This window comes from Balaenoptera borealis, assembly GCF_965194805.1.
Source record: "Balaenoptera borealis genome assembly, chromosome: 3".
In the NCBI taxonomy this organism is placed as follows: Eukaryota; Metazoa; Chordata; class Mammalia; order Artiodactyla; family Balaenopteridae; genus Balaenoptera; species Balaenoptera borealis.
In genome coordinates, this window is record NC_138866.1 from 119,489,462 (window position 1) to 119,517,401 (window position 27,940).

The following is a 27,940-nucleotide window of genomic DNA, read 5'->3' on the forward strand; positions in this document are numbered from 1 at the left end:
TAATTGATATTTTATCCAAAAACAGCAGATTACATTTTCTTCTCAAGTGCACATGGAACATGCTCCAGGATAGATCACATCTTGGGTCACAAATCAAGCCTCAGTAAATTTAAGAAAACTGAAATCATATCAAGCATCTTTTCTGACCACAACACTATGAGATTAGAAATCAATTACAGGCAAAAAAAACGTAAAAAACACAAACACATAGAGGCTAAACAGTACGTTACTAAATAACCAAGAGATCACTGAAGAAATCAAAGAGGAAATAAAAAAATACCTAGAGACAAATTACAACGAAAACACGACAATTCAAAAGCTATGGGATGCAGCAAAAGCAGTTCTAAGAGGGAAGTTTATAGCAATACAATCCTAGCTCAAGAAACAAGAAAAATCTCAAATAAACAATCTAACCTTACACCCAAACGAACTGAGAAAGAAGAACAAACAAAACCCAAAGTTAGTAGAAGGAAAGAAATCATAAAGATCAGAGCAGAAATAAATGAAAACAATAGCAAAGATCAATAAAACCAAAAGCTGGTTCTTTGAGAAGATAAACAAAATTGATAAACCATTAGCCAGACCCATCAAGAAAAACAGGGAGAGGACACAAATCAATAAAATTAGAAATGAAAAAGGAGAAGTTACAACCGACACTGCAGAAATACAAAGCATCCTAGGAGACTACTACAAGCAACTCTATGCCAATAAAAGGACAACCTGGAAGAAATGGACAAATTCTTAGAAAGGTATAACCTTCCAAGACTGAACCAGGAAGAAATAGAAAATATGAACAGACCAATCACAAGTAATGAAATTGAAACTGTGATTTAAAATCTTCCAACAAACAAAAGTCCAGGACCAGATGGCTTCACAGGTGAATTTTATCAAACATTTAGAGAAGAGCTAACACCCATCCTTCTCAAACTGTTCCAAAAAATTGCGGAGGAAGGAACACTCCTAAACTCATTCTATGAGGCCACCATCACCGATACCAAAACCAGACAAAGATACTACAAAAAAAGAAAATTACAGACCAATATCACTGATGAATATAGGTGCAAAAATCCTCAACAAAATACTAGCAGTCAGAATCCAACAACACATTAAAAGGATCATACACCATGATCAAGTGGGATTTATCCCAGGGATGCAAGAATTCTTCAATATATGCAATTCAACGTGATACACCATATTAACAAATTGAAGAATAAAAACCATATGATCATCTCAATAGATGCAGAAAAAGCTTTTGACAAAATTCAACACCCATTTATGATTAAAAACTCTCCAGAAAGTGGGCATAGAGGGAACCTACCTCAACATAATAAAGGCCATATACGACAAACCCACAGCAAACATCATTCTCAATGGTGAAAAACCGAAAGCATTTCCTCTAAGATCAGGAACAAAACAAGGATGCCCATTCTCACCACTATTATCCAACAGTTTTGGAAGTCTTAGCCATGGCAATCAGAGAAGAAAAAGAAATAAAAGGAATTCAAATTGGAAAAGATTAAGTAAACCTGTCACTGTTTGCAGATGACATGATACTATACATAGAGAATCCTAAAGATGCCACCAGAAAACTACTAGAGCTAATCAATGAATTTGGTAAAGTTGCAGGATACAAAATTAATGCACAGAAATCTCTTGCATTCCTATACACTAACAACAAAAGATCAGAAAGAGAAATTAAGGAAACAATTCCATTCACCATTGCAACAACAACAAAAAAATAAAATACCTAGGAATAAACCTACCTAAGGTTATTAAAACACCTGTACTCAGAAAACTATAAGACACTGATGTAAGTAATCAAAGATGACACAAACAGATGGAGAGATATACCATGATCGTGGATTGCAAGAATCAATATTGTGAAAATGACGATTCGATCCAAAGCAATCTACAGACTCAATGCCATCCGTATCAAATTACCAACGGCATTTTTTTAAGAACTAGAACAAAAAAATCTTAAAATGTGTATGGAGACACAAAAGACCCCGAATAGCCAAAGCAAACTTGAGGGAAAAAAATGGAGCTGGAGGAATCAGACTCCCTGACTTCAGACTATACTACAAAGCTACAGTAATCAAGACAATATGGTACTGGCACAAAAATAGAAACATAGATCAATGGAACAAGATAGAAAGCCCAGAGATAAACCCATGCACCTATGGTCAACTAATCTATGAAAAAGGAGGCAAGCATATATAATGGAGAAAAGACAGTCTCTTCAATAAGTGGTGCTGGGAAAACTGGACAGCTACATGTAAAAGAATGAAAGTAGAATACTCCCTAACACCATACACAAAAATAAACCCAAAATGGATTAGAGACCTAAATGTAAGACTGGACGCTATAAAACTCTTAGAGGAAAACATAGGAAGGACACTCTTTGACATAAATCACAGCAAGATCTTTTTTGATCCACCTCCTAGAGTAATGGAAATAAAAACAAAAATAAAAAAATGGGACCGAATGAAACTTAAAAGCTTTTGCACAGCAAAGGAAACCATAAACAAGACGAAAAGAGAACCCTCAGAATGAGAGAAAATATTCACAAACGAATCAACGGACAAAGGATTAATCTCTAAAATATATAAACAGCTCATGCAGCTCAATATTAAAGAAACAAACAACCCAATCCAAAAATGGGCAGAAGACCTAAATAGACATTTCTCCAAAGAAGACATACAGATGGCCAAGAAGCACATGAAAAGCTGCTCAATATCACTAATTATTAGAGAAATGCAAATCAAAACTACAAGGAGGTATCACCTCACACCAGTTACAATGGGCATCATCAGAAAATCTACAAACAACAAATGCTGGAGAGGGTGTGAAAAAAAGGGAACCCTCTTGCACTGTTGGTGGGAATGTAAATTGATACAGCCACTATGGAGAACAGTATGGAGGTTCCTTAAAAAACTAAAAATAGAATTACCATACGACCCAGCAATCCCACTACTGGGCATATACGCAGAGAAAACCATAATTCAAAAAGACACATGTCCCCCAGTGTTCACTGCAGCACTATTTACGATAGCCAGGTCATGAAAGCAACCTAAATGCCCATCAACAGACGAATGGGTAAAGAAAAGGTGGTACATATATACAATGGAATATTACTCAGCCATAAAAAGGAACGAAATTGGGTCATTTGTAGAGGCATGGATGGATCTAGAGACTGTCATACAGAGTGAAGTAAGTCAGAAAGAGAAAAACAAATATCGTATATTAATGCATATATGTGGAACCTAGAAAAATGGTACCGATGAACCATTTGCAGGGCAGAAATTGAGACACAGATGTAGAGAACAAACGTATGGACACCAAGGGGGGAATGTGGCGGGGGGGCTGGTGGTGTGATGAATTGGGAGATTGGGATTGACATATATACACTAATATGTATAAAATGGGTAACTAATAAGAACCTGCTGTATAAAAAAATAAATAAAATTAAATTTTAAAAAAAGGTATCATCTGGAGGACTTTCCTGGTAGCGCTGTGGTTAAGAATCCACCTGCCAACACAGGGGACATGGGTTCGAGCCCTGCTCTGGGAAGATCCCACATGCATGGAGCAACTAAGCCCGTGCGCCACAACTCCTGAGCCTGCGCTCTAGAGCCTGCAAGCCACAACTACTGAAGCCCACGCGCCTAGGGCCCGTGCTCCGCAAGAAGAGAAGCCACCGCAATGAGAAGCCCACGCACCGCAACAAAGAGTAGCCCCGGCTCGCCGCAACTAGAGAAAAGCCCGCACGCAGCAACGAAGACCCAGTGCAGCCAAAAATAAATAAATAAATAACTTTATTTATTTATTTTTTTAAAAAAGGTATCATCTGGGACATGGAAAAGTTCTTTTACATATGACGTTTCCTGTTAGCCATAGTAGAGAACAATCTCAATCTAACCTTTTAAAATTACAAACAAAGGCAGTATAAGCCTAGTAAGAATCTTCTTCTGCATAACATAAGACCTCAACTTAGATGTAGAACAGAAGAATTTTCAAGGATTTATTTATATCTGATTACTTCAAAATGATTTCAAATGTTTTATAAATCTAAATATACATAACTGAAAATAAAATGGGAGACAATAAAAAGGATTAATAGTATTCCTGCTACCCAGTAATCAGATACCTAATTATTTCAGCTGGGGTACTGAAAGGAAACACACTGACAACCTTCCCTAAAGCCCACTATCTCTTCTGTAATAAGAATTTCATAATAATTATTTAATAGGGCTGAAGCAAGAAGTAAATAAAATATCAAATACCTAGTATAATTCCTGGTACTCAATAAATAAAGGTTATTATTACTATTACATAGATTTTCAGAAACATACATTTTCCTAAAACCTAATTCAAGGAGAAATATAATTCGTGGGTCCGTACATAAAGGCCACGAGATGATACAATGAATCACATCTTTAACCACTGTTTTTCAAAAGGAAATTCATGTACTGACCTCTATCAAAGCTGAGGGTATAATCTTAATGGCACAACATTACATTTTAACTCAGTGAAGAATGTATTAATGGCAGAAGGCTTTGATAATATAGTCTGATGAACTTTTAGGACAGAATGGAGTTTGTTGGATCTAAAGTAGTGTTAAAGTAGTTGACATGTTCACTGTAATGTTTTTCTCAAATACCAGATGTCCCAGATTCTTAAGAAGAATTCATAACTGAATCCTTTTAGAAATCAAAATATATTTACCTTTGTGGGTATATATTCCAGAGTCTTGAATTCATTCATATATTCATCTAAAAACACTTTAAAAGTGTTGACCCAAACTCTGACTGGAGATTCACTCCAATCACGCTGCTCAAGCCTCATGGTCTTTTCCAAAATCTGTTCAAATAGTGCGTAGAGGTCTTTATACCGTATGCTTTTCCCATCATCTATCTAATAAGCAATAAGAGAAGAAATGTAAGGTTTTATGAAGAAATTCTTTATATATAGAAGACTGATTCAATTTTTATTGGGTAGTTATTTTGAATAAAAATTAGGATCCTGATATACTTTCTAATGGGCATGTCCATGAGGTCATGTGGTATTTGTAAATTCCCACTCTACTATGGAATGTCTGCAGAATAAAACCCGCTAAATTTTAGTAAAATACCTAACAGTTTAAACAATGTAATAATTGGAGAAAGTCCTGGGAATTTTTAACTATATTTAGCTATAAAGATTATTTGCATCCCTCTTAATTACCTATCCCCAGAAATGAACCTTGTTTAGATAGTTCCACTCTAAAACTGAAAAAGTGAATACCTGAATTCTTGCCTAGTGAAACATTAGGCAACCTTTACTTTGATTCATTTTTCCAAAGAAGAATGACATGCTTAGAATAACACCATATTTCTTGCAAAGGAATCTACATGGAATTCCTTTTAACTTATTTAAATGAGGTGTGGAGTCTTCATGAGAAAGAAAAAAACATCATTTAAGTGACCAAAACGTATTATATACATTTAAAATGTATTTCTCTTTCACCTCCTCAGAATTAGAAGTTGAACCTCTTTGATCCAGGGTTAGAAAACCACTATTAAGCTCTAGTTCATAACGTTGGCTCTTCCTATGTGATACAAAGTATATTGGTCCCTAATCTAGAAAATAAAGGTATGAAGCATGACAAGCAGTTAGCAGGATTAGAAAAATATGGCCAACATTGTCTCTACCCAAACCTAGTCATTTGCCGTAGCCTGATTACTACTTTATTATGGTCTTGAAATTATTGCTAAGACTGCATGGTTCCTATTTTTAAAAGGCAAAAAAATCTTATACTGAGTAGAATATACATAGGAAAGTTCTCCTGATTTCTCTTTACACATTAAATTACAGGTTGAACAAAGAAAAACCAATTAAATACAAATTATTTTTTATAGAATAAATATGACAATTCAGAGATACTAATAAAGATTCTATAGATCAAAAGCATTATTTTATACTTTAGCACCAATAATAAATTTTCTAAACCATGACCAACATCATATGAAAGTATAGGTAAATCTGAAAGTGATACAAACTCATATATAGAAATCAGTGAACATAAACTGCTCTAATTCTACTGAATAAAAAAGTATAATAATTCCAACACAAATGAGAATTAGAAGCTGGAGCCAGAGCTAAAAGGATTATGAGAAGTCAAAATAGTAAAGAGCCACTGGGTGAAAAAGAATCATACCTAGAATATCTGAATTCAATATCTTAAGATGAAAATATACCTATAACAGGGGGAAAAAAAAAACTGCTCAGGGAAATTTGAGAATGCTATTAATCTGAGGTCAGTCAGTATATTTTTCCCTATCTATCCCTAAAACAAAAAGAAGACACTGGAGAAATCTCTAGTTGAACATGGCCTCTGTATTATTTTTTATGGCATTGTCAAATTTTTCATATGTTGAACTTCTGAATATCTCCTGACACAGTTTAACTTACCGCCAATGCAGATGAATAAAAGCTGAAGATATTCTGCCGAAATTCTTTCAGAGCTTTTTTAAATACAACATCCACTAGTGTGTCTTTCTTGCTGTCTTCATTATCTAGGTCATTCATCTGGGGACCACAGAAAGAGATTTTGTACACAGTCAACTAAATTGAAAAGAAGTGAATGCCACTCTGGACACATACTGTTTCTTCAACAATGACCGTCCTGAAAGGGCAAACTATCATGGGACCCAGATAAAAGCATGACCAGATAGCCAAAGTTTTATTACTACTAGATGATTTCTAAAGTCCCTTCTAACATTGTATGATTCCACAGTTCTGCTACCAAAAAGACAACTCAAAGTGTGCAATGACAAGCCTCACCTTCCCATGCAGAATACAACATGACAGTTACGGTAAAACTGAAGTCAACAGTAAAGCCTAAAACTTTAAATCCTGTCTATGCAGTCTGACTCATACAAATCCTATTATTTGCACCTTTCTGGTAAAGAAACAGACGCTCTAACTTACTGAAGCATATATACTTTAGGGGGAATATCCTGATATACAAGCATTCCACAGTCAAAGCTGCTCAGGGGCCTAACTGAGCAGGCAAAGTGTACCTTTTTCAGAAGAAATTCATCCATGCTTTTTAAATCACTGGCACTTGCTATGATCTGGACAGAGTCATTTTGCCAATGCATAGACTCCAAAGCCACGCTGCTGATCTTCACATTTCGCTTGCGCCTTGCCTTTGGAGAAGGCTCTTTGTTCTCTTTGAACTCCTTCCGGCAACTCCCAGGCAATTCTGGACTCAAAGGAGGTGTTGGCTGATTCTGAGATAATTCTATAAATCAAGATAGAGTGTCCAAAAAAAATTTCTTTTAGTAAAAATACTGAAATCTCTACATCCTTCTTTTTAAGTTCCTTTAGTAAGTCACTGAAGGAAACATGTAAATATCTGAAAAGTAAAGTAACATTAATGTTTAAGTTCAGGCAGTTAGGCAGTAAATCCAGATTGTACATTTGTACAGAAAATGTATTTAAGAATTATCACTTTTCAATGGGAAATGCTATCGTGTCTCCCAAAGAGATGAGGTCTGATACTGAAAATCTGGATGGAAGTGTCTTGTAGAACTGAAGCCTGGATCCCAAAGACCTCAGTCCCCAAGAAAAGAAAGAAGAGTACACAATCACACTAGCATGTTAAATGCTGACTATTAACCCAGTCATAGCTTTACTATATCTGTTTGAAAGAACATCCAGCTATATACAAATCCAATAAGCCAGTGAAATTTGATAATTATTATTATTTGTTTACTAGGGTCTAAAGCCATAAATGCTTCAGTGACAATATCTGGTGTTAGGCTGGCAACCTCTATTTAGGGAACCAGGTAACTCAACTGGTTCACTTCTGCCTGTGTCTCCTTGCTATTTAGGATTTTCACATATATTTCCCAAATAACTGTATGAATTTCTCAGATAATTCCTGGAATTAACTAGCTCTGTATATAATATTGGAAAACACAAAAAATTTTCTCTGCAATTGTTTACACCAGAGAAATTGGGTTCCACGTAGTCCATTATAATCTAGAACTACACTGGATTTGCCAACGCCTACCTGGGGCTTGATGAAAAAGTTGGCCCCATTTCACGTATGTTTTCCTCACATATATTTACCTTACCTTCTGTCCAATGGTATATCCTCATTCCATCTAAAAGCTAATTCTGACAATAAAGGAAAAAAAATAGCCTCCTACTTGCTAAATGCCACCTTAGGCAGGAAGTGAAACAAACTTGAGATATGGCACCAGAATAAAAATTATAAAGATATAGGATATAAGTATATTCAAATTGGTGTCAACTAATATTAATTCCATTATATAACCTAGATATATAAGTATCTAATTATTTCATTTAGCAAAGTCAATATCGTTCTTTATACTAAAAGAAATAATAGTTACTAAAGAAACTGTCTATAATCCAATTTCAGCATTAAAAACAAGGGCTACCTTAATAAATCTCTACCCAAAGATAAATAAAAAGGCTACAATCAAGTTTTATACATGTATCCTTATTAAGCAAACACACAATGAAGTCTGCTAATAATATATACTTCAACCAAAGAGCTTCCTAATTCTTTCTTGGAAATCAGCAGTGGAGAATATAACTGTGAAATATGAAAAATTTAGAATGACTACTGTAAACCAGATAAGATAAAACAAATTGATCCTCTTAGGAATTCCAAATTTTCCAAACTGAACCTGTAGTATTCACTTAATTTACTACTGGCTTTATCCATATCAGTTTGCAAAGTGATAGGAGCAAAGCCACAAGACAGAAAAACAGGATTCTAATTAAATTTCTACCAGTTTTTCCTTTGACACACAGATGCCTCTGCTCTGGCTGATCCATTCCCATGTGAAACTTGATCTTTCCTCCCTTTATCTTATCCTTTGTCCCTTTATTTTTATCTCATTCTAGATGTGAGAAGTTTTGTTTACTTATTTTAACTGGGCCTGTTCTATCTCTTCTTAGAGATAATAACTTTCTTCCTAGGGCCTCTTTCTATTTTATTCAATACTGATATTTCATCCACCCACCGGTATTTTACCCACTCATTACTACACATCCACCTCTGATGTATATCCCTGTTTAAGATAGCTGGCATCTTTACATGGTAATTAAAAACGTTCATACATACTTGGGCAAAGGGCTTGGGAAGAATGGGCTAATCTTCTAATACTGGGACTACTGGAATCCTTAGAGAGTTAATAATTCTAGCATTTAGAAAGGCCATATCTCAACAGATGAACTAACTGTTGGGTATTTTCTAATGTGCTATGATTGATGCCCCAAAAGTTAAAATAACAGCTACCACTATAAAGTCCCAGGAACATATAGTAGGTACTTTAGCACAATGGTTATGAATACGGACTCTGGAGCTAGACTGTCTGAATTCAAATCTCAGCTCTGCCAATTGCTATACGTGTATAAGCAAATAACTCTGTGCCTCAGCTTTCTTATCTATAAACTAGGAATAATAATCATATCAACCTCAAAAAATTGTTGTGAGGATCAATGGAGTTAATCACATACAATATGCTTAGTACAGTGCCTTGTATGTAGTAAGCACTCAAAAATTAGCTGCTGTCATTAATTTTTACTAGGAATATACATTTGTTAAGTGAATGAATGATGGCTAGATTTTTACACTTCAGAAAACTGAGGCTAATCGAAGATTCACAATCGTTCTTGAAGTTGTTGTTACTTCACTGTTTTGTGCCACATTTCCCTGAAACTTCTATTATAGGTAAAATTTAATTTTATAATTATCTATTAGTTAAGGAGGGACTTAACAATCTTGGTCCTATCTCATTAGAATATCTCACCAACAGGATTACCATTACAAATACTAGAGGGATAGTAAACTTTCAGAAAGAGTAAACAGAAATTATGAAGACAATCTCCACCCTTTGTCCATTTTTACCATCTGGAAACTGATGAGCTGGAATCATATCTGAGCCAGCAAAGAGTGCCGAAACCTCCGAATGGGTGGCAGGTTTCACTCTGGTAGTCTTCTTCTCCCCTTGTTTCCCTTTGGCCCAGAATCTCATCTTAGCTCTCTGAGGTCTGTTTACAAAAAAAAAAAAAAAAAGTAACAATGGAAATTAGCATGTCCTATTGACAATATCTGTACGTCACTTTAAGTTATATGAACACCTTTCGTGTGAATTAATTCATTTAACCTTCACAGTTAAGTTTTAGTCATAGTTAATCTTCAATTGTACATTTAAACTTCATCTGGAAGGTAAATGATAGTTTCCTCATCTTGAATACAGAAATAATGAGACTCAGGGATGTTAACAAAAACCACCATTTATCTGAGTTGTTATCATGCTCCAAGTACAAGTGCTTATATAGAATTACCTTAATTAACTACAACAACAAGTTTACATTCAAACCATAACCGTTTTTCAGGTGAAAAACTGGTAGCTTAAACATTAGGCAACTTTCCCAAGGTTATACAGCCAGTGAGTAACGAAGTTGAGAATCACACCTACTATGCTCTATATTGTCTCATTCTTAGTGCTTATATACTCTCGCCCATCATATAAATCAAGGAAACATCCTGAGATAATAACAGTTCACATTTACTGACCATATAGTATATATCCTAACCTCGTACTAGGAGGCTTACTTGTACATTAATTTATTGGTTCCTTTTTTTTTTGAGCATCTACTAGGAGCCAGGCACTATGCCTTACTTATGATGCCTTCTTTTCACAACTACCATGATAAATAGGTATTTTTATCCTAACTTTACACATGAGCAACCTGAGGCTCAGAGGGCTGATGGAGATGGAAGTTAAAATCAGGTCTGTCTGCTATTGAAGCCCATGTTCTTTTATCCATGCTTCCTTCTTTTTCTAGTAGCTTATTACTAATCCTATACATCCATATAGTATAAATGGAAATTGTTCTACAAGACTTATTACAAATGATAGCATTCTCCGGCCATTCTCATTTCTTTTCTGCTCCCTAGAGCAACCCTTTTGAATTTATTTAGCTGATTCTTTTAATATTTACCATACTTATATTGCTATCATATTTGTGACCACAAATAATAATTAAGCATATTCCAACTCCAGTTCTATACCCTCCACGAACACAGACATCCCCGCAACAGAATATCATAATTTTAGTTAGATCAATACACAGTATTTTCTTTTAGTAGTATTCACTAATTTTTTTACTCTGTAAATAATATTCACAACTGAGACATACAGTACCCTCCGTAACCAATATTTTTCTAGAGTTAGTGTTTTGTTTTACATTTGCACACTTTCCTACACCCAATTCACCTCCAAGTGTCTCCCCATTTGCATCTCTCTCAACATGTTGAAACATAGTAGGTACACCATCAGTTCCATGTTCTTGAAGAAATCTTTCCCAGAGCCATCTAACCTGCTCTAATCTGGCATGGTTCCCTCAGTGATTGCTGTACAACCATCACTTGAAAAGCTACTTTCACCATCATAATGGAGATGTTTTTTGTCTCTACTGTTTTATGATGACGTGTCTCTTGGTATGGGTCTATTTTCATTCATTATGTTGGGCCCTCAGGGGGCCCTTTCAATCTATAGAAACTCAAGTCCTTCAGTTCCATGAAATTTATTTGAATTAATTTATTTTTACTTTGTCCTATCTTTCCAGAGCTCCTATCAGTGGGTCACTGGATGTCCTGAACTGCTCCTCTAATTTTCCTATCTTTTCTTGTCTCTTCTATCCCTTTGTCTTTTGGCTCAACTTTCTGACAGATGTCCTCAACTTTCTCTCTAACTCTTCTGACTTCTTTATGCTATCACAGTTTCAATTTTCAAGTACTCTTTTTTATTATGAATGTTTCCCTTTAAAGTATTCTGTTTGGTTTCATGAATGTAGTTATATTTATTTATGCAGAAGGTCTACTGATAGTTGTATTTGTCTGTCTTGAAGTTTTCCTTCCCCTGTATAGTTTATTGCTTCCAAGTTGTACTTTACCCATTAGTTTTAGATTCTTTCACTTCAGATGTCTCCTCAAATGTGTGGTGATCAAAAGTAGGGTATAAACAAGCTTCTTGGAAGGTCTAGTGTGCATTGGTGGGGCTTCCAAACTGTGGTCGTCCTTGTAGGGTTATCTGGCTGGTCCAATTTGTAGGGAGAGCCCCTGATAGCAATATCTTTAGGTCTTTCCATGAGGGTTGGATGGAAGTCCCAAAGACTCTTTGAATCATCTGCTTAGACAGTATGTGAAACGTGGAAGCTGAATACAGAAAAAAATCTGGGGGATCTTAACATTCAGTATGTAAACATTCATTAAATCCCCCTGTTCCAAATATGTACCCCAATCCTCAACTGTATCTGGTTACCTCCAAGTGCAGAAATCTTCTGTTTTATCCTTTCCAGAAAATAAATCTCCTGTTTTCTGCTAGGATTGGGGAAGACCAGTCAGCCAGATGCTGCTTTCTCAGTTTTACCCAGTTGGTTTAGGATTCAACTTTCTCCTATCTACAAAGACAGTTAAAATTTGTCTATCTACTTTTTGGATTCCACGTTTTTATTATTGCTGTCTCCTGTTTTATTACTGCTGTCTCCTGTTGTTTTTGTCCTGTATAGGTTTTGTTATTTTAGGAGGATGTGGAAATTAAATGTATATAGTTAATCTGCTATCTCCACCTGTATGTTTTTTCTATGTTACATTTTGTTTCCCAAAACTTGATCTCCAGCATAATCTGCTCTAGATTTGGGTTACCTTGGATTATGCCTCTACAGTCATTGAGAAAGTGATCTTTCATAGGGTTATGAACCAGATAGATTTCAATGAGATATTCAAGTGTTCAGTGAGGGCCCAACTGCCTTACATAACACAGTAAGGGACAAAGACATATTCTTGATACATAAAAACTTCATATACTCTCCTAAAGAGAACAGAGTTATTTCCTGGAAGTCTTTTCCAGTTCCATTTGTAAAACACTTAACTCAGGACAGAATCGAAGTCCAAAAGTGGAAAATATTTTCAATCTAATCTGGTCTAATCTCTTTTCTTTTACAACCAAAAATCCTAAGTCATATAATGAAGTAAAGACTTTGCCCAAATCACAGTGCTAAACATATAAAAAGACAAAGCTCATTATATATATCTGAATTATTTATGCTACTGTCACACAGTAGGTACTTAGTATTTGTTGAAAAATAAATTTCAAAACTTTCAAAATTGATAGCTATTCTATCAATTATGCTTTTAAAAAGATGCTCAGTATTTAACTATGGTCTATTAGTAAGTAAAATTATATTACCCCTATTAACAGTCAGTGTATGCTTTATACCTTATATCTGAATCTGAAGCCTTCTGTCTCACTGCCAACTTCGTAATCTCTCCTTGAGACATGGTCTTATGAAGCTTTGCTTCTTCATCAACTGAGGAAAAACGCTGTGATGTCTGTAATAATTACATATGTAAAGACCTTAAAACCAAGTAATTATATCATAGCACTGTAATTAAAACTCAGGTTATAGAATTATTTGAGAATTACACCTATTAAGAACATTCAAAAATACATTCATATTACTCAGAGATGCATTAAAATAAAAAAACCTACTAAAAACTCCATTAACTTCATACAGTAATCTGAAGTAAAGAGAACTTGGGTCAATGAAAATGCTAAACAGGAACTACTAGCTCATGTTTTCCAACAATTTAACAAAGAATATCAAGTAGGGTGAAAGAAAAAAAAGAACATCAAGTGGAAAAGTAAGAAAAAAATCAAAACCATCTAAACATAGAGACAAAAGATCCAGGACCTGATAAATCTAGAATACTAAGCATAGTTTTTCATACCTTCTTTTATTTGTCCCTAAAAAGATGATAATTATTTTTATGGCTAACTTGCTATTATAGATTCTTATATCCAGTTAAGGATTGAAAAGAGCTAGAACACAGGAAGATAAGAAAAACCAAAAGACCAAAGAATAAAATATCATTATACTCACTAATGGTCTAAATTATGAACAACTTACATAGCTATAAAACTGGGACCTGAATTTCAATTGGTAACTCTTGCTCCATTTGTTTACAATGTGCCCCTTTAAAGACAATACCATTTGGAGGCAGAATTTCTTGTTACCTATTCAAGTCATTTTTCTAATATTTCATTTTTCTACACTTATAATCTTTTCTTTAACCTTTTGGCCTGCATGACTATGGCCTCATCAACAGAAATAGCAGATATCCTGAGCTGTTAAATTTAAAGAACAGACTTCTGCTTCTGGCCAAGATGGAGTAACAAGAACCTGTTCTATCCTCTTGCCTGAAACAACCAAAAACAAAAACAAAATAAAACAAAAACTTCGACAAAATAATATGAAACAGGGACTTCACTGGTGGCGCAGTGGTTAAGAATCCACCTGCTGACAACTGGCTACTGAGGGTCCTGTCTTCATCGGTGGGGTGACTCCAACAAAAGGCTAGAGGTGTGAACCCCAGCACCAGCAGAAGTGGAGACCAGCCGTGTGGCTGACAGGGTCTTCCTGCCCCGGCCGGGTGTCAGGCCTGTGCCTCTGAGGTGGGAAAGCCAAGTTCAGGACATTGATCGACCAGAGACCTCCCAGCTCCACGTAATATCAAATGGCAAAAGCTCTCCCAGAGACCTCCATCACAATGCTAAGACCCAGCTCCACTCAACAACCAGCAAGCTACAGTGCTGGACACCCTATGCCAAACAACGAGCAAGACAGGAACACAACTCCACCCATTAGCAGAAAGGCTGCCTAAAATCATAATAAGGTCGTAGACACCCCAGAACACACCACTGGACACGGTCCTGTCCACCAGAAAGACAAGATCCAGCCTCATCCACAAGAACACAGGCACCAGTTCCCTCCACCAGGAAGCCTACAAAACCCACTGAACCAACCTTAGCCACTAGGGGCAGACACCAAAAACAACAGGAACTACGAACCTGCAGCCAGCGAAAACGAGACCCCAAACACAGTAAGCAAAATGAGAAGACAGAGAAACACACAGCAGCTGAAGGAACAAGGTAAAAACCCACGAGACCAAACAAATGAACAGGAAATAGGCAGTCTACCTGAAAAAGAATTCAGAATAATAATAGTAAAGATGATCCAAAATCTTGGAAATAGAATGGAGAAAATACAAGAAACATTTAACAAGAACCTAAAAGAACTAAAGAGAAAACAAAAAATGATGAACAACACAATAAATGAAATTAACAATTCTAGAGATGGAATCAATAGCAGAATAACTGAGGCAGAAGAACAGATAAGTGACCTGGAAGATAAAACAGTGGAAATAACTACTGCAGAGCAGAATAAAGAAAAAAGAATGAAAAGAATTGAGCACAGTCTTAGAGATCTCTGGGACAACATTAAACGCACCAACATTTGAATTATAGGGGTCCCAGAAGAAGAAGAGAAAAAGGGACTGAGAAAATATTTGAAGACATTATAGTTGAAAACTTCCCTAATATGGGAAAGGAAATAGTCAATCAAGTTCAGGAAGCACAGAGAATCCCATACAGGATAAATCCAAGGAGAAACACTCCAAGACATATATTAATCAAAATATCAAAAATTAAACACAAAGAAAAACTATTAAAAGCAGCAATGGAAAAATGAAAAATAACATACAAGAAAACCCCGTAAGGTTAACCGCTGATCTTTCAGCAGAAACTCTGCAAGCCAGAAGGGAGCAACAGGACATATTTAAAGTGAGGAAAGGGAAAAACCTACAACCAAGATTACTCTACCCAGCAAGGATCTCATTCAGATTCGATGGAGAAATTAAAACCTTTATAGACAAGCAAAAGTTAAGAGAATTCAGCACTACCAAACCAGCTTTACAACAAATGCTAAGGGAACTTATAGGCAGGAAACACAAGAGAAGGAAAAGACCTACAATAACAAACCCAAAACAATTAAGAAAATGGTAATAGGAACATACATATCGATAATTACCTTAAATGTAAATGGATTAAATGCTCCCATCAAAAGACACAGACTGGCTGAATGGATACAAAAACAAGACCCACATATATGCTGTCTACAAGAGACCCACTTCAGACCTAGGGACACATACAGACTGAAAGTGAGGGGATGGAAAAAAGATATTCCATGCAAATGAAAATCAAAAGAAACCTGGAGTAGCAATACTCATATCAGACAAAATAGACTTTAAAATAAAGACTATTACAAGAGACAAAGAAGGACACTACATAATGATCAAGGGATCAATCCAAGAAGAAGATACAACAGTTGTAAATATTTTTGCACCCAACATATAGGAGCACCTCAATACATAAGGCAAATGCTAACAGCCATAAAAGGGGAAATCGACAGTAACACAAACATAGTAGGCGACTTTAACACCCCACTTTCACCAAAGGACAGATCATCCAAAATGAAAATAAGTAAGGAAACACAAGCTTTAAATGGTACATTAAACAAGATGGACTTAATTGATATTTATAGGACATTCCATTCAAAACCAACAGAATACATGTTCTTCTCAAGTGCTGATGGAACATTCTCCAGGATAGATCATATCTTGGGTCATAAATCAAGCCTTGGTAAATTTGAGAAAATTGAAATCATATCAAGTACCTTTTGCAACCACAACGCTATGAGACTAGATATCAATTACAGGAAAAAAATCTGTGAAAAATACAAACACATGGAGGCTAAACAATACACTACTAAATAACCAAGAGATCACTGAAGAAATCAAAGAAGAAATCAAAAAATACCTAGCAACAGATGACAATGAAAACACAATGACCCATAACCTATGGGATGAGGAAAGGAACCAAGATGGCAGAGTAGAAGGACGTGCTCTCACTCCCTCGTGCGAGAACACCAGAATCACAACTACCTGCTGGACAATCATCGACAGGAAGACACTGGAACTCACCAAAAAAGATACCCCACATCCAAAGACAATAGAGAAGCCACAATGAGACGGCAGGAGGGGCGCATTCACAGTAAAATCAAATCCCATAACTGCTGGGTGGGTGACTCACATACTGGAAAACACTTATACCACAGAAGTCCACCCACTGGAGAGAAGGTTCTGAACCCCACGTCAGGCTTCCCTACCTGGGGGTCCGGCAACGGGAGGAAGAATTCCTAGAGAATCAGGCTTTGAAGCCTAGTGGGAATTGATTGCAGGACTTCGACAGGACTGGGGGAAACAGAGACTCCACTCTTGGAGGGCACACACGAAGTAGTGTGCGCATCGGGACCCAGGGGAAGGAGCAGTGACCCCAGGGGAGACTGAACCAGACCTACCTGCTAGTGTTGGAGGGTCCCCTGCATAGGCGGGGGTGGGGGCTGTGGCTCACTGAGGGGACAAGGACACTGACAGCAGAAGTTCTGGGAAGTACTCCTGGACGTGAGCCCTCCCAGAGTCTGTCATTAGCCCCACCAAAGAGCCCAGGTAGGCTCCAGTGTTGGGTTGCCTCAGGCCAAACAACCAACAGGGAGGGAACCCAGCCCCACCCATCAACGGTCAAGTGGATTAAAGTTTTACTGAGCTCTGCCCACCAGAGCAACAGTCAGCTCTACCCACTACCAGTCCCTCCCATCAAGCCTCTTAGATAGCCTCATCCACCAGAGGGCAGACAGCAGAAGCGAGAAGAACGACAACCCTGCAGCCTGTGGGACAAAAACCACATTCACAGAAAGATAGACAAGATGAAAATGCAGAGGGCTATGTAACAGAGGAAGGAACAAGATAAAACCCAAGAAAAACAACTAAATGAAGTGGAGATAGGCAACCTTCCAGAAAAAGAATTCAGAATAATGATAGTGAAGATGATCCAGGACCTCGGAAAAAACATGGAGGCAAAGATCGAGAAGATGCAAGAAATGTTTAACAAAGACCTAGAAGAATTAAAGAACAAACAAACAAAGATGAACAATACAATAACTGTAATGAAAACTACACTAGAAGGAATCAATAGCACAATAACTGAGGCAGAAGGACGGATAAGTGACCTGGAAGACAATGGTGGAATTCACTGCTGTGGAACAGAATAAAGAAAAAAGAATGAAAAGAAATGAAGACAGCCTAAGAGACCTCTGGGACAACATTAAACGCAACAACATTCACATTACAGGGGTCCCAGAAGGAGAAGAGAGAGAGAAAGGACCAGAGAAAATATTTGAAGAGATTATAGTGGAAAACTTCCCTAACATGGGAAAGGAAATAGCCCCCAAGTCTGGTAAGCACGAGTCCCATACAGGATAAACCCAAGGAGAAACATGCCGAGAAACACAGTAATCAAATTGGCAAAAATTAAAGACACAGAAAAATTATTTAAAGCAGCAAGGGAAAAACAAAAAATAACATACAAGGGAACTCCCATAAGGTTAACAACTGAGCTCTCAGCAGAAACTCTACAAGCCAGAAGGGAGTAGCATGATATACTTAAAGTGATGAAAGGGAAGAAACTACAACCAAGATTACTCTACCCAGCAAGGATCTCATAGAGATTCGATGGAGAAATCAAAAGCTTTACAGACGAGCAAAAGCTAAGAGAATTCAGCACCACCAAACCAGCTCTACAACAAATGCTAAAGGAACTTCTTTAAGTGGGAAACACAAGAGAAAAAAAGGATCTACAAAAACAAACCCAAAACAATTAAGAAAATGGTAATAGGAACATACATATCGATAATTACCTTAAATGTGAATGGATTAAATGCTCCAACCAAAAGACACAGGCTTGCTGAATGGATACAAAAACAAGACCCATCTATATGCTGTCTACAAGAGACCCCTTTCAGACCTAGGGACACATACAGACTGAAAGTGAGGGGATGGAAAAAGATATTCCATGCAAATGGAAATCAAAAGAAAGCTGGAGTAGCTACACTCATATCAGATTAAATAGACATTAAAATAAAGATTGTTACAAGAGACAAGGAAGGACACTACATAATGATCAAGGGATCAATCCAAGAAGAAGATATTACAATTATAAATATATATGCACCCAACATAGGAGCACCTCAAGACATAAGGCAACTCCTAACAGCTATAAAAGAGGAAATCGACAGTAACACATTAATAGTGGAAGACTTTAACATCTCACTTACACCAATGGACAGGTCATCCAAAATGAAAATAAATAAGGAAACACAAGCTTTAAATGATACATTAAACCAGATGGACTTAATTGACATTTATAGGACATTCCATCCAAAAACAAGAGAATACACATTCTTCTCAAGTGCTCATGGAACATTCTCCAGGATAGATCATATCTTGGGTCACAAATCAAGCCTTGGTAAATTTAAGAAAATTGAAATTGTATCAAGTATCTTTTCTGACCACAACGCTATGAGACTAGATATCAATTACAGGAAAAGATCTGTAAAAATTACAAACACATGGAGGCTAAACAATACACTACTTAATAACCAAGTGATCACTGAAGAAATCAAAGAGGAAATCAAAAAACACCTAGAAACAATTGACAATGGAGACACGACGACCCAAAACCTATGGGATGCAGCAAAAGCAGTTCTAAGAGGGAAGTTTATAGCAATACAATCCTACCTTAAGAAACAGGAAACATCTCAAGTAAACAACCTAACCTTTCACCTAAAGCAATTAGAGAAAGAAGAACAAAAAAACCCCAAAGCTGGCAGAAGGAAAGAAATCATAAAGATCAGAGCAGAAATAAATGAAAAAGAAATGATAGCAAAGATCAATAAAACTAAAAGCTGGTTCTTTGAGAAGATAAACAAAATTGATAAACCATTAGCCAGACTATCAAGAAAACAAGGAAGAAGACTCAAATCAATAAAATTAGAAATGAAAAAGGAGAAGTAACAACTGACACTGCAGAAATTCAAAGGATCATGAGAGATTACTACAAGCAACTCTATGCCAATAAAACGGACAACCTGGAAGAAATGGACAAATCCTTAGAAATGCACAACCTGCCGAGACTGAACCAGGAAGAAAGAGAAAATATGAACAGACCAATCACAAGCACTGAAATTGAAACTGTGATTAAAAATCTTCCAACAGACAAAAGCCCAGGACCAGATGGCTTCACAGGCGAATTCCATCAAACATTTAGAGAAGAACTAACACCTATCCTTCTCAAACTCTTCCAAAATATAGCAGAGGGAGGACCACTCCCAAACTCATTCTACGAGGCCACCATCACCCTAATACCAAAACCAGACAAAGATGTCACAAAGAAAGAAAACTACAGGCCAATATCACTGATAAACATAGATGTAAAAATCCTCAACAAAATACTAGCAAACAGAATCCAACAGCACATTAAAAGGATCATACACCATGATCAAGTGGGGTTTATTCCAGGAATGCAAGGATTCTTCAATATACGCAAATCAATCAATGTGATACACCATATTAACAAATTGAAGGAGAAAAACCATATGATCGTCTCAATAGATGCAGAGAAAGCTTTCGACAAAATTCAACACCCATTTATGATAAAAACCCTACAGAAAGTGGGCATAGAGGGAACTTTCCTCAACATAATAAAGGCCATATATGACAAACCCACAGCCAACATCGTCCTCAATAGTGAAAAACTGAAACCATTTCCAGTAGGATCAGGAACAACACAAGGTTGCCCACTCTCACCACTATTATTCAACATAGTTTTGGAAGTTTTAACCATGGCAATCAGAGAAGAAAAAGAAATAAAAGGACTCCAAATCAGAAAAGAAGAAGTAAAACTGTCACTGTCTGCAGATGACAGGATGCTATACATAGATAATCCTAAAGACACTACCAGAAAACTACTAGAGCTAATCAATGAATTTGGTAAAGTAGCGGGATACAAAATTAATGCACAGAAATCTCTTGCACTCCTATACACTAATGATGAAAATTCTGAAAGAGAAATTAAGGAAACACTCCTATTTACCATTGCAACAAAAAGAATAAAATACCTAGGAATAAACCTACCTAAGGAGACACAAGACCTGTATGCAGAAAACTATAAGACACTGATGAAAGAAACTGAAGATGATACAAACAGATGGAGAGATATACCATGTTCTTGGATTGGAAGGATCAACACTGTGAAAATGACTATACTACCCAAAGCAATCTACAGATTCAATGCAATCCCTATCAAACTACCACTGGCGTTTTTCACAGAACTAGAACAAAAAATTTCACAATTTGTAGGGAAACACAAAAGACCCTGAATAGCCAACGCGATCTTGAGAAAGAAAAACAGAGCTGGAGGAATCAGGCTCCCTGACTTCAGACTATACTACAAAGCTACAGTAATCAAGACAGTATGGTACTGGCACAAAAACAGAAATATAGATCAATGGAACAGGACAGAAAGTCCAGAGGTAAACCCACGCACATGTGGTCACCTTATTTTTGGTAACGGAGGAAAGGATATACAAGGGAGAAAAGACAGCATCTTCTATAAGTGGTGCTGGGAAAACTGGGCAGCTACATGTAAAAGAATGAAATTAGAACACTTCCTAACACCATACACAAAAATAAACTCAAAATGGATTAAAGACCTAAATGTAAGGCCAGACACTATCAAACTCTTAGAGGAAAACATAAGCAGAACACTCTATGACATAAATCACAGCAAGATCTTTTTAGATCCACCTCCTAGAGTAATGGAAATAAAAACAAAAATAAACAAATGGGAATCAATGGAACTTAAAAGCTTTTGCACAGCAAAGGAAACCATAAACAAGATGAAAAGACAACCCTCAGAATGGGAGAAAATATTTGCAAAGGAAGCAATTGACAAAGGATTAATCTCCAAAATTTACAAGCAGCTCATGCAGTTCAATTATCAAGAAAACAAACAACCCAATCCAAAAAATGGGCAGAAGACCTAAACAGACATTTCTCCAAAGAAGATATACAGTTTGCCAACAAACACATGAAAGGATGCTCAACATCACTAATCATTAGAGAAATGCAAATCAAAACTACAATGAGGTATCACCCCACACCAGTCAGAATGGCCATCATCAAAACATCTACAAACAGTAAATGCTGGAGAGGGTGTGGAGAAAAGGGAACCCTCTTGCACTATTGGTAGGAATGTAAATTGATACAGCTACTATGGAGAACAGTATGGAGGTTCCTTAAAAAACTAAAAATAGAACTACCATATGTCCCAGCAATCCCACTACTGGGCATATACCCTGAGAAAACCAGAATTCAAAAAGAGTCATGTACCACAATGTTCACTGCAGCTCTATTTACAATAGCCAGGACGTGGAAGCAACCTAAGTGTCCATCGACAGATGAATGGATAAAGAAGATGTGGCACATATATACAATGGAATATTACTCAGCATAAAAAGAAACGAAATTCAGTTATTTGTAGTGAGGTGGATGGAACTACAGACTGTCATACAGAGTGAAGTAAGTCAGAAAGAGAAAAAGAAATACCATATGCTAACAGATATATATGGAATCTAAAAAAAAAACCATGGATCTGAAGAACCTAGGGGCAGGACAGGAATAAAGATGCAGATGTAGAGAATGGACTTGAGGACACAGGGAGGGGAAGGGTAAGCTGGGACGAAGTGAGAGTGACATGGACTTATATAATATCAAATGTAAAATAGCTAGCTAGTGGGAAGCAGCCGCATAGCATAGGGAGATCAGCTCGGTGCTTTGTGACCACCTAGAGGGGTGGGATAGGGAGGGTGGTGGGAGATGCAAGAGGGAGGAGATATGTGGATATATGTATATGTATAGCTGATTCACTTGGTTATAAAGCAGAAACTAACACACCATTGTAAAGCAATTATACTGCAATAGAGATGTTAAAAAAAAAAAAAAAAGAATCCACCTGCCAATGCAGGTGACATGGGTTCTACCCCTGGTCCAGGAAGATCCCATGTGCTACGGAGCAACTAAGCTCATGAGCAACAACTACCGAGCCTGTGCTCTAGAGCCCGTGAGCCACAACTACTGAGCCTGTGTGCTGCAACTACGGAAGCCCACGCGCCTAGAGCCTGTCCTCTGCAGCAAGAGAAGCCACCATTATGAGAAGCTGGCGCACTGCAACGAGGAGTAGCCCCCACTCGCCACAACTATAGAAAGCCCAAGTGCAGCAATGAAGACCCAATGCAGCCTAAAAAAAAGAAACAGCAGCTATCAAGATAATGAACAGTTAACCCCGAGAGAGCAAAAACTGGGTAGAAATGAAAGTAGAGTTGAATGAACTCATGAAAGAAATAAAAACACAGTAAAGGTCTTTGGTGGCGCAGTGGTTGGGAGTCCGCCTGCCAGTGCAGGGGATGCGGGTTCAGTCCCTGGTCTGGGAGGATCCCACGTGCCGCGGAGCAGCTGCGCCCATGCACCACAACTGTTGAGCCTGCACTCTGGAGCCCGTGAGCCACAGCTGCTGAGCCCATGTGCCACAACTGCTGAGGCCCGTGCGGCTGGAGTCTGTGCTCCGCGGCTGGAGAGGCCACTGTGGTGAGGGGCCCCTACTTGCTGTGACTGGAGAAGGCCAGCGCGCAGCAGCTAGGACACAGCAATCAATCAATCAATAAGAAAGTGAAATGAAGATTAACTTATGAGACGCCTAAGGGAGAAAAAGCACAAATGGAAAATTTAAAGGGGACAAAAGCAGGAAGATAATAAAAAAATATAAAATGATATAAAGAAACAAGCAAAAAGGGTCAGAGAGAAGGCAGTTGAAATGGACGATAGGAAAAGAAAAAAGCTTGTTTGTAATTGCAGTCCCTAAACAAGAAAAACAAAACAACAGAACACAATATTTAAAACTATCATCCAGGAAAACTTTTCAAAAATAAGGCAAGACCAGAATTTACACATTGACAGAGTCCTGCAGATATACAGGATAATTAATCTGTAATGATCGACTTAAAGACATATCTTAAACTTTAAATATAAAGAAGAAACTCTGAAGGCATGCAAGTAAAAACATCAAATAACTTATAAGGGCAAGAGATTTAGACTGGTAATAGACTTACCAACAGTAACAAATAAAGTAAGACAACAATAAAATAGCACTTTCAAAAAACTCAGAGAAAGAAAATATGAACCAAGGACTTTATATGTAGCCAAGATGTCCCTTCAAACATCAAGGCTATAGAAAGATCTTGGGGAATTCCATATTGATGGCCCTTCATAAGTAATCTACTAGGGGAAGAGCTTCATCCAACCAAGAGATAAACAGGGAAACATCTGCAAAATATTTGAAGTGATAATTTACTACATTTAATAATAGATCTAAGACAAAAACAAAGGTAGGGACTACAGTGAAAGAATCATATATAAAATTACATGTTCTGACAAAGTAGAAATAAAAGCCTAAAAAATAGGAGTAGAAGGGAACAGAGACTAGAATAATTCATCAACAGTTGTGTCCCAATAGGTGAGAATTAATATTATTTATTTAAAAATGACTAATTAGAGTATAATTGGTTAAATTTAAAAATATTAAAGGCATTTTTAAAAGTTATATATAAAGGTAAACAATCAACAGAACAAGAACACAACCTCTCCTAAACATCAAAAGAAATTTTAAAAAATAAAAGATCAAAGAAAAGTAACATAAACACAGCAAATTTAACATAATAATAACAAAATTATAAGAAAGAGTGGAGAATTAATCTATCAGTTACATCAATAAATATGGATAGATTTAACTCACCTATTAAGGGAAAAATTTTTTAATTTGGCTCACAAAGCAGGGCCCAACTATACTGCACAAAAAAACACACCTCTAAACAAAAGGATCCAGAAAAGCTAAAACTAAAGGGGTGAGCAAAAGTATTCTAGGCAAGTGGAAATAATAAGAAAACAGAGGCTGTGATATTATTATTTATGTAGGATTCAAGCAAAAAACATGGAACCTGACAAAGGACACTTCTTAATACTAAAAGCCACAATTCACAATGAATAACAGGAGACGTTAACACATTCTGTATAAGACAGATCAAAAATAATAAGGATATAGAAGGCAAACAACATAATTAATAAGGTAGAGCTTACAGATATATATTGAAATTTTATACTCTGAATAGAGAATATACCTTCTTATCAAATACACATTCAACAAATAACAAGTGTTGGCAAGGATGTGGATAAAAGGGAACCCTCGTTCACTGTTGGTGGAAATGTAAATTGGCATGGCCACTATGGAAAACAATATGGAGGTTCCTCAAAAAATTAAAAATAGAACTATGATATGATCCAGCAATTCCACTTCTGGGTATTTAACCAAAGGAAAAAAACCCCACTAATATAAGATATATGCACTCCAGTGTCCACTGAAGTATTATTTACAATAGACAAGCTATAGAAGCAACCTAAGTGCCCATCAATAGATGACTGGATAAAAAAGATGTGGTACATATAAACAGTGGAATATTACTAACCCATTAAAAAAATTAATTCTTGTCATTTGAGACAACATGTACGGATCTAGAGGGTATTACGCTAACTGAAATAAGTCAAAGACAAAAACTGCATGATCTCACTCATATGCGGAATTGAAAAAACAAAACAAACTGAACAAAATGAAAACAGACTCATAGATACAGAGAACAAATGGGTGGTTGTCAGAAGGGACGGGGGTAGGAGAGGTGGGTGAAATACGTGTAGGGGATTAAGAGGTACAAACCTCCAGTTTAATAGTAAACAAGTCATGGGGATGAATATACAGCGTAAGGAATATGGTCAGTAATATTATAATAACTTTGTATGGGGGACAGATGGTTACGAGACTTATCATGGTGATCATTTCATAATGTATGCAAATGTCAAGTCATTATATAGTATATCCAAAAGTAACATAATATTGTACATCAACTATATTTCAATTTAAAAAATGCACATGGTACATTCACAAAAACTGATCATATACTAAGTAACGAAGAAAATACCAGTAAATTTGATCAAATAGAAGCATCATAAAGTCTTTCATCAGAATACAATAAAACTAGAAACTAACAAAAATTAAAAAACAAAAAAGGCTCTTCATCTGAAAACTCAAAAATTTTTATTGAACAAGTTTTGGGTAAAAAAAGAAACTAAAATTACAGATTTTCTTAAAAAATAATAAATCCTTTACATATTAGAACAAACAAGATACATCTGAAGTGTGATCAGAAGAAAAACCATAGCCTTACAAACCTGTATTGATAAAAATAAATAAATGAATTAACCACTCAAAAGCTAGAAAAATAAGAAAGTAAACCAAAAAAAGCATAATAAAATAATAAAGGTAAAAGCAGAAATCAGTGGAGAATGAAAAAAAAAAAGTAGGTATGATAAATAAACCAAATCCTGTTACTTTGGAAAAAATTAACAAAATAGACAAAAACGACTAGGTAAGGGGAAAAAATCTACAAAATAAGAAATGACAAAAGGGAAATAACCATTGAAACAGAGAAGTTTTTAAAATCATGAGACTACCTTCCAGACCTCTAGGCAAATAAATATGAAAGTTAGCTGAAATGGAAAAAACCAGTTGCCAAAATTGCCCCCATTAGACAGAAAGCTTTAAAGACTAATTTTCCTAGAAGAAATAGAGGAACTTATAATAAAAGAATTATGTCACAAAAAAGTATCAACCCCAGATGGTTTCATAGGGAAATTCTACCAAATCAAACAGTGGAGAGTGGCAATGCTATGAACTGTCCCTGACTTTTGGGGGGAAAAAAACACACATATTAATACTAAGTGTATGGAGTTTCCTGGTGACCTAGTGGTTAGGATTCTGGGCTTTCACTGCTGTGGCCGGGGTTCAATCCCTATTCAGGGAACTGAGATCCTGCAAGCCATGCGGTGCAGCCAAAAAAAAAAAAAAAATCAATAAAAACCGAGAACAAAACTGAAAACCAGAAAGACCTAACAGGCTTGAAGAAATTAATCAAAATCAAATAGAAAACAGTGTATTAAAAAATAAGTAAACACCAAGTGTATTCAATAGTGTGGCTGCTGTCCTGGGGCCACCAATCTAAACTTTTTATGTCATAAACTTTGTTCAATTCAGCTGGTTTTCCAACTTGTAAGACCCTCAAAATCACCAGCCTAGGCCCTAAAATCCTATAAATATCCTTTCCTGACTTCCCCTTTCTGAGAAATTACTAAGACCTAGTCAAGGTGGATTTTTCCCTTACTGTAAAATAAGCTACTAAATTTAGCCTTGATAAATGGGTTTTTTCTGGCAGTTTTTTGTGGAGTGGACAGTAAAGAGAAGAAAATTCAACACGGATAAGGATTGAAGAGTATCTCAGAGAAAAACAAACAGAATTAGGAATATAAGAAGTATAGGAGTTTTGGGGGGAAATGAAAAACTTAGTTTTAGCATACTGGAGATAAAGTCAACAAATTCTGGAGAGCTATTTGGGAGTCATACCCACGGAGATGATTGCTTTAAGTCTAGCGAATGGTAGAAGAAACTATACAGAGAAAACTATTACCTATACCAATCCTACAAATAAGGGATAGAAATGATTTTATTAACTCATTCACCATCCAGATGATTCAGAGACTAAAAAACGATATGAAAGCCACCTTAAAAATACTGCTTAGCAGTAATATTCCATTGTATATATGTGCCACATCCTCTTTATCCATTCATCTGTTGATGGACACTTAGGTTGCTTCCATGACCTGGCTATTGTAAATAGAGCTGCAATGAACATTGTGGTACATGTCTCTTTTTGAATTATGGTTTTCTCAGGGTATATGCCCAGTAATGCGATATCTGGGTCATATGGTAGTTCTATTTTTAGTTTTTTAAGGAACGTCCATACTGTTCTCCATAGTGGCTGTATCAATTTACATTCCCACCAATAGTGCAAGAGGGTTCCCTTTTCTCCACACCCTCTCCAGCATTTATTGTTTGTAGATTTTTTGATGATGGCCATTCTAAACAGTGTGAGGTGATACCTCATTGTGGTTTTGATTTGC

General features: G+C 36.5%; 1 protein-coding gene across 13 annotated transcripts in view; it reads right to left on the reverse strand.

Annotated features, from left to right (window-relative positions):
* Positions 1 to 27,940, reverse strand: part of MYO9A (myosin IXA) — a 277,041-nt gene that overhangs the window by 53,214 nt on the left and 195,887 nt on the right. For all 13 annotated transcript variants that reach the window (XM_082383557.1, XM_082383556.1, XM_082383560.1 and 10 more), the window contains 5 exons: positions 13,308 to 13,420; positions 9,929 to 10,071; positions 7,062 to 7,285; positions 6,451 to 6,567; positions 4,726 to 4,914 (listed from right to left, as the gene is read on the reverse strand). In XM_082383557.1, coding sequence (XP_082239683.1) covers positions 4,726 to 4,914; positions 6,451 to 6,567; positions 7,062 to 7,285; positions 9,929 to 10,071; positions 13,308 to 13,420 — 786 coding nt within the window. The remainder of the gene's footprint in view (positions 1 to 4,725; positions 4,915 to 6,450; positions 6,568 to 7,061; positions 7,286 to 9,928; positions 10,072 to 13,307; positions 13,421 to 27,940) is intronic.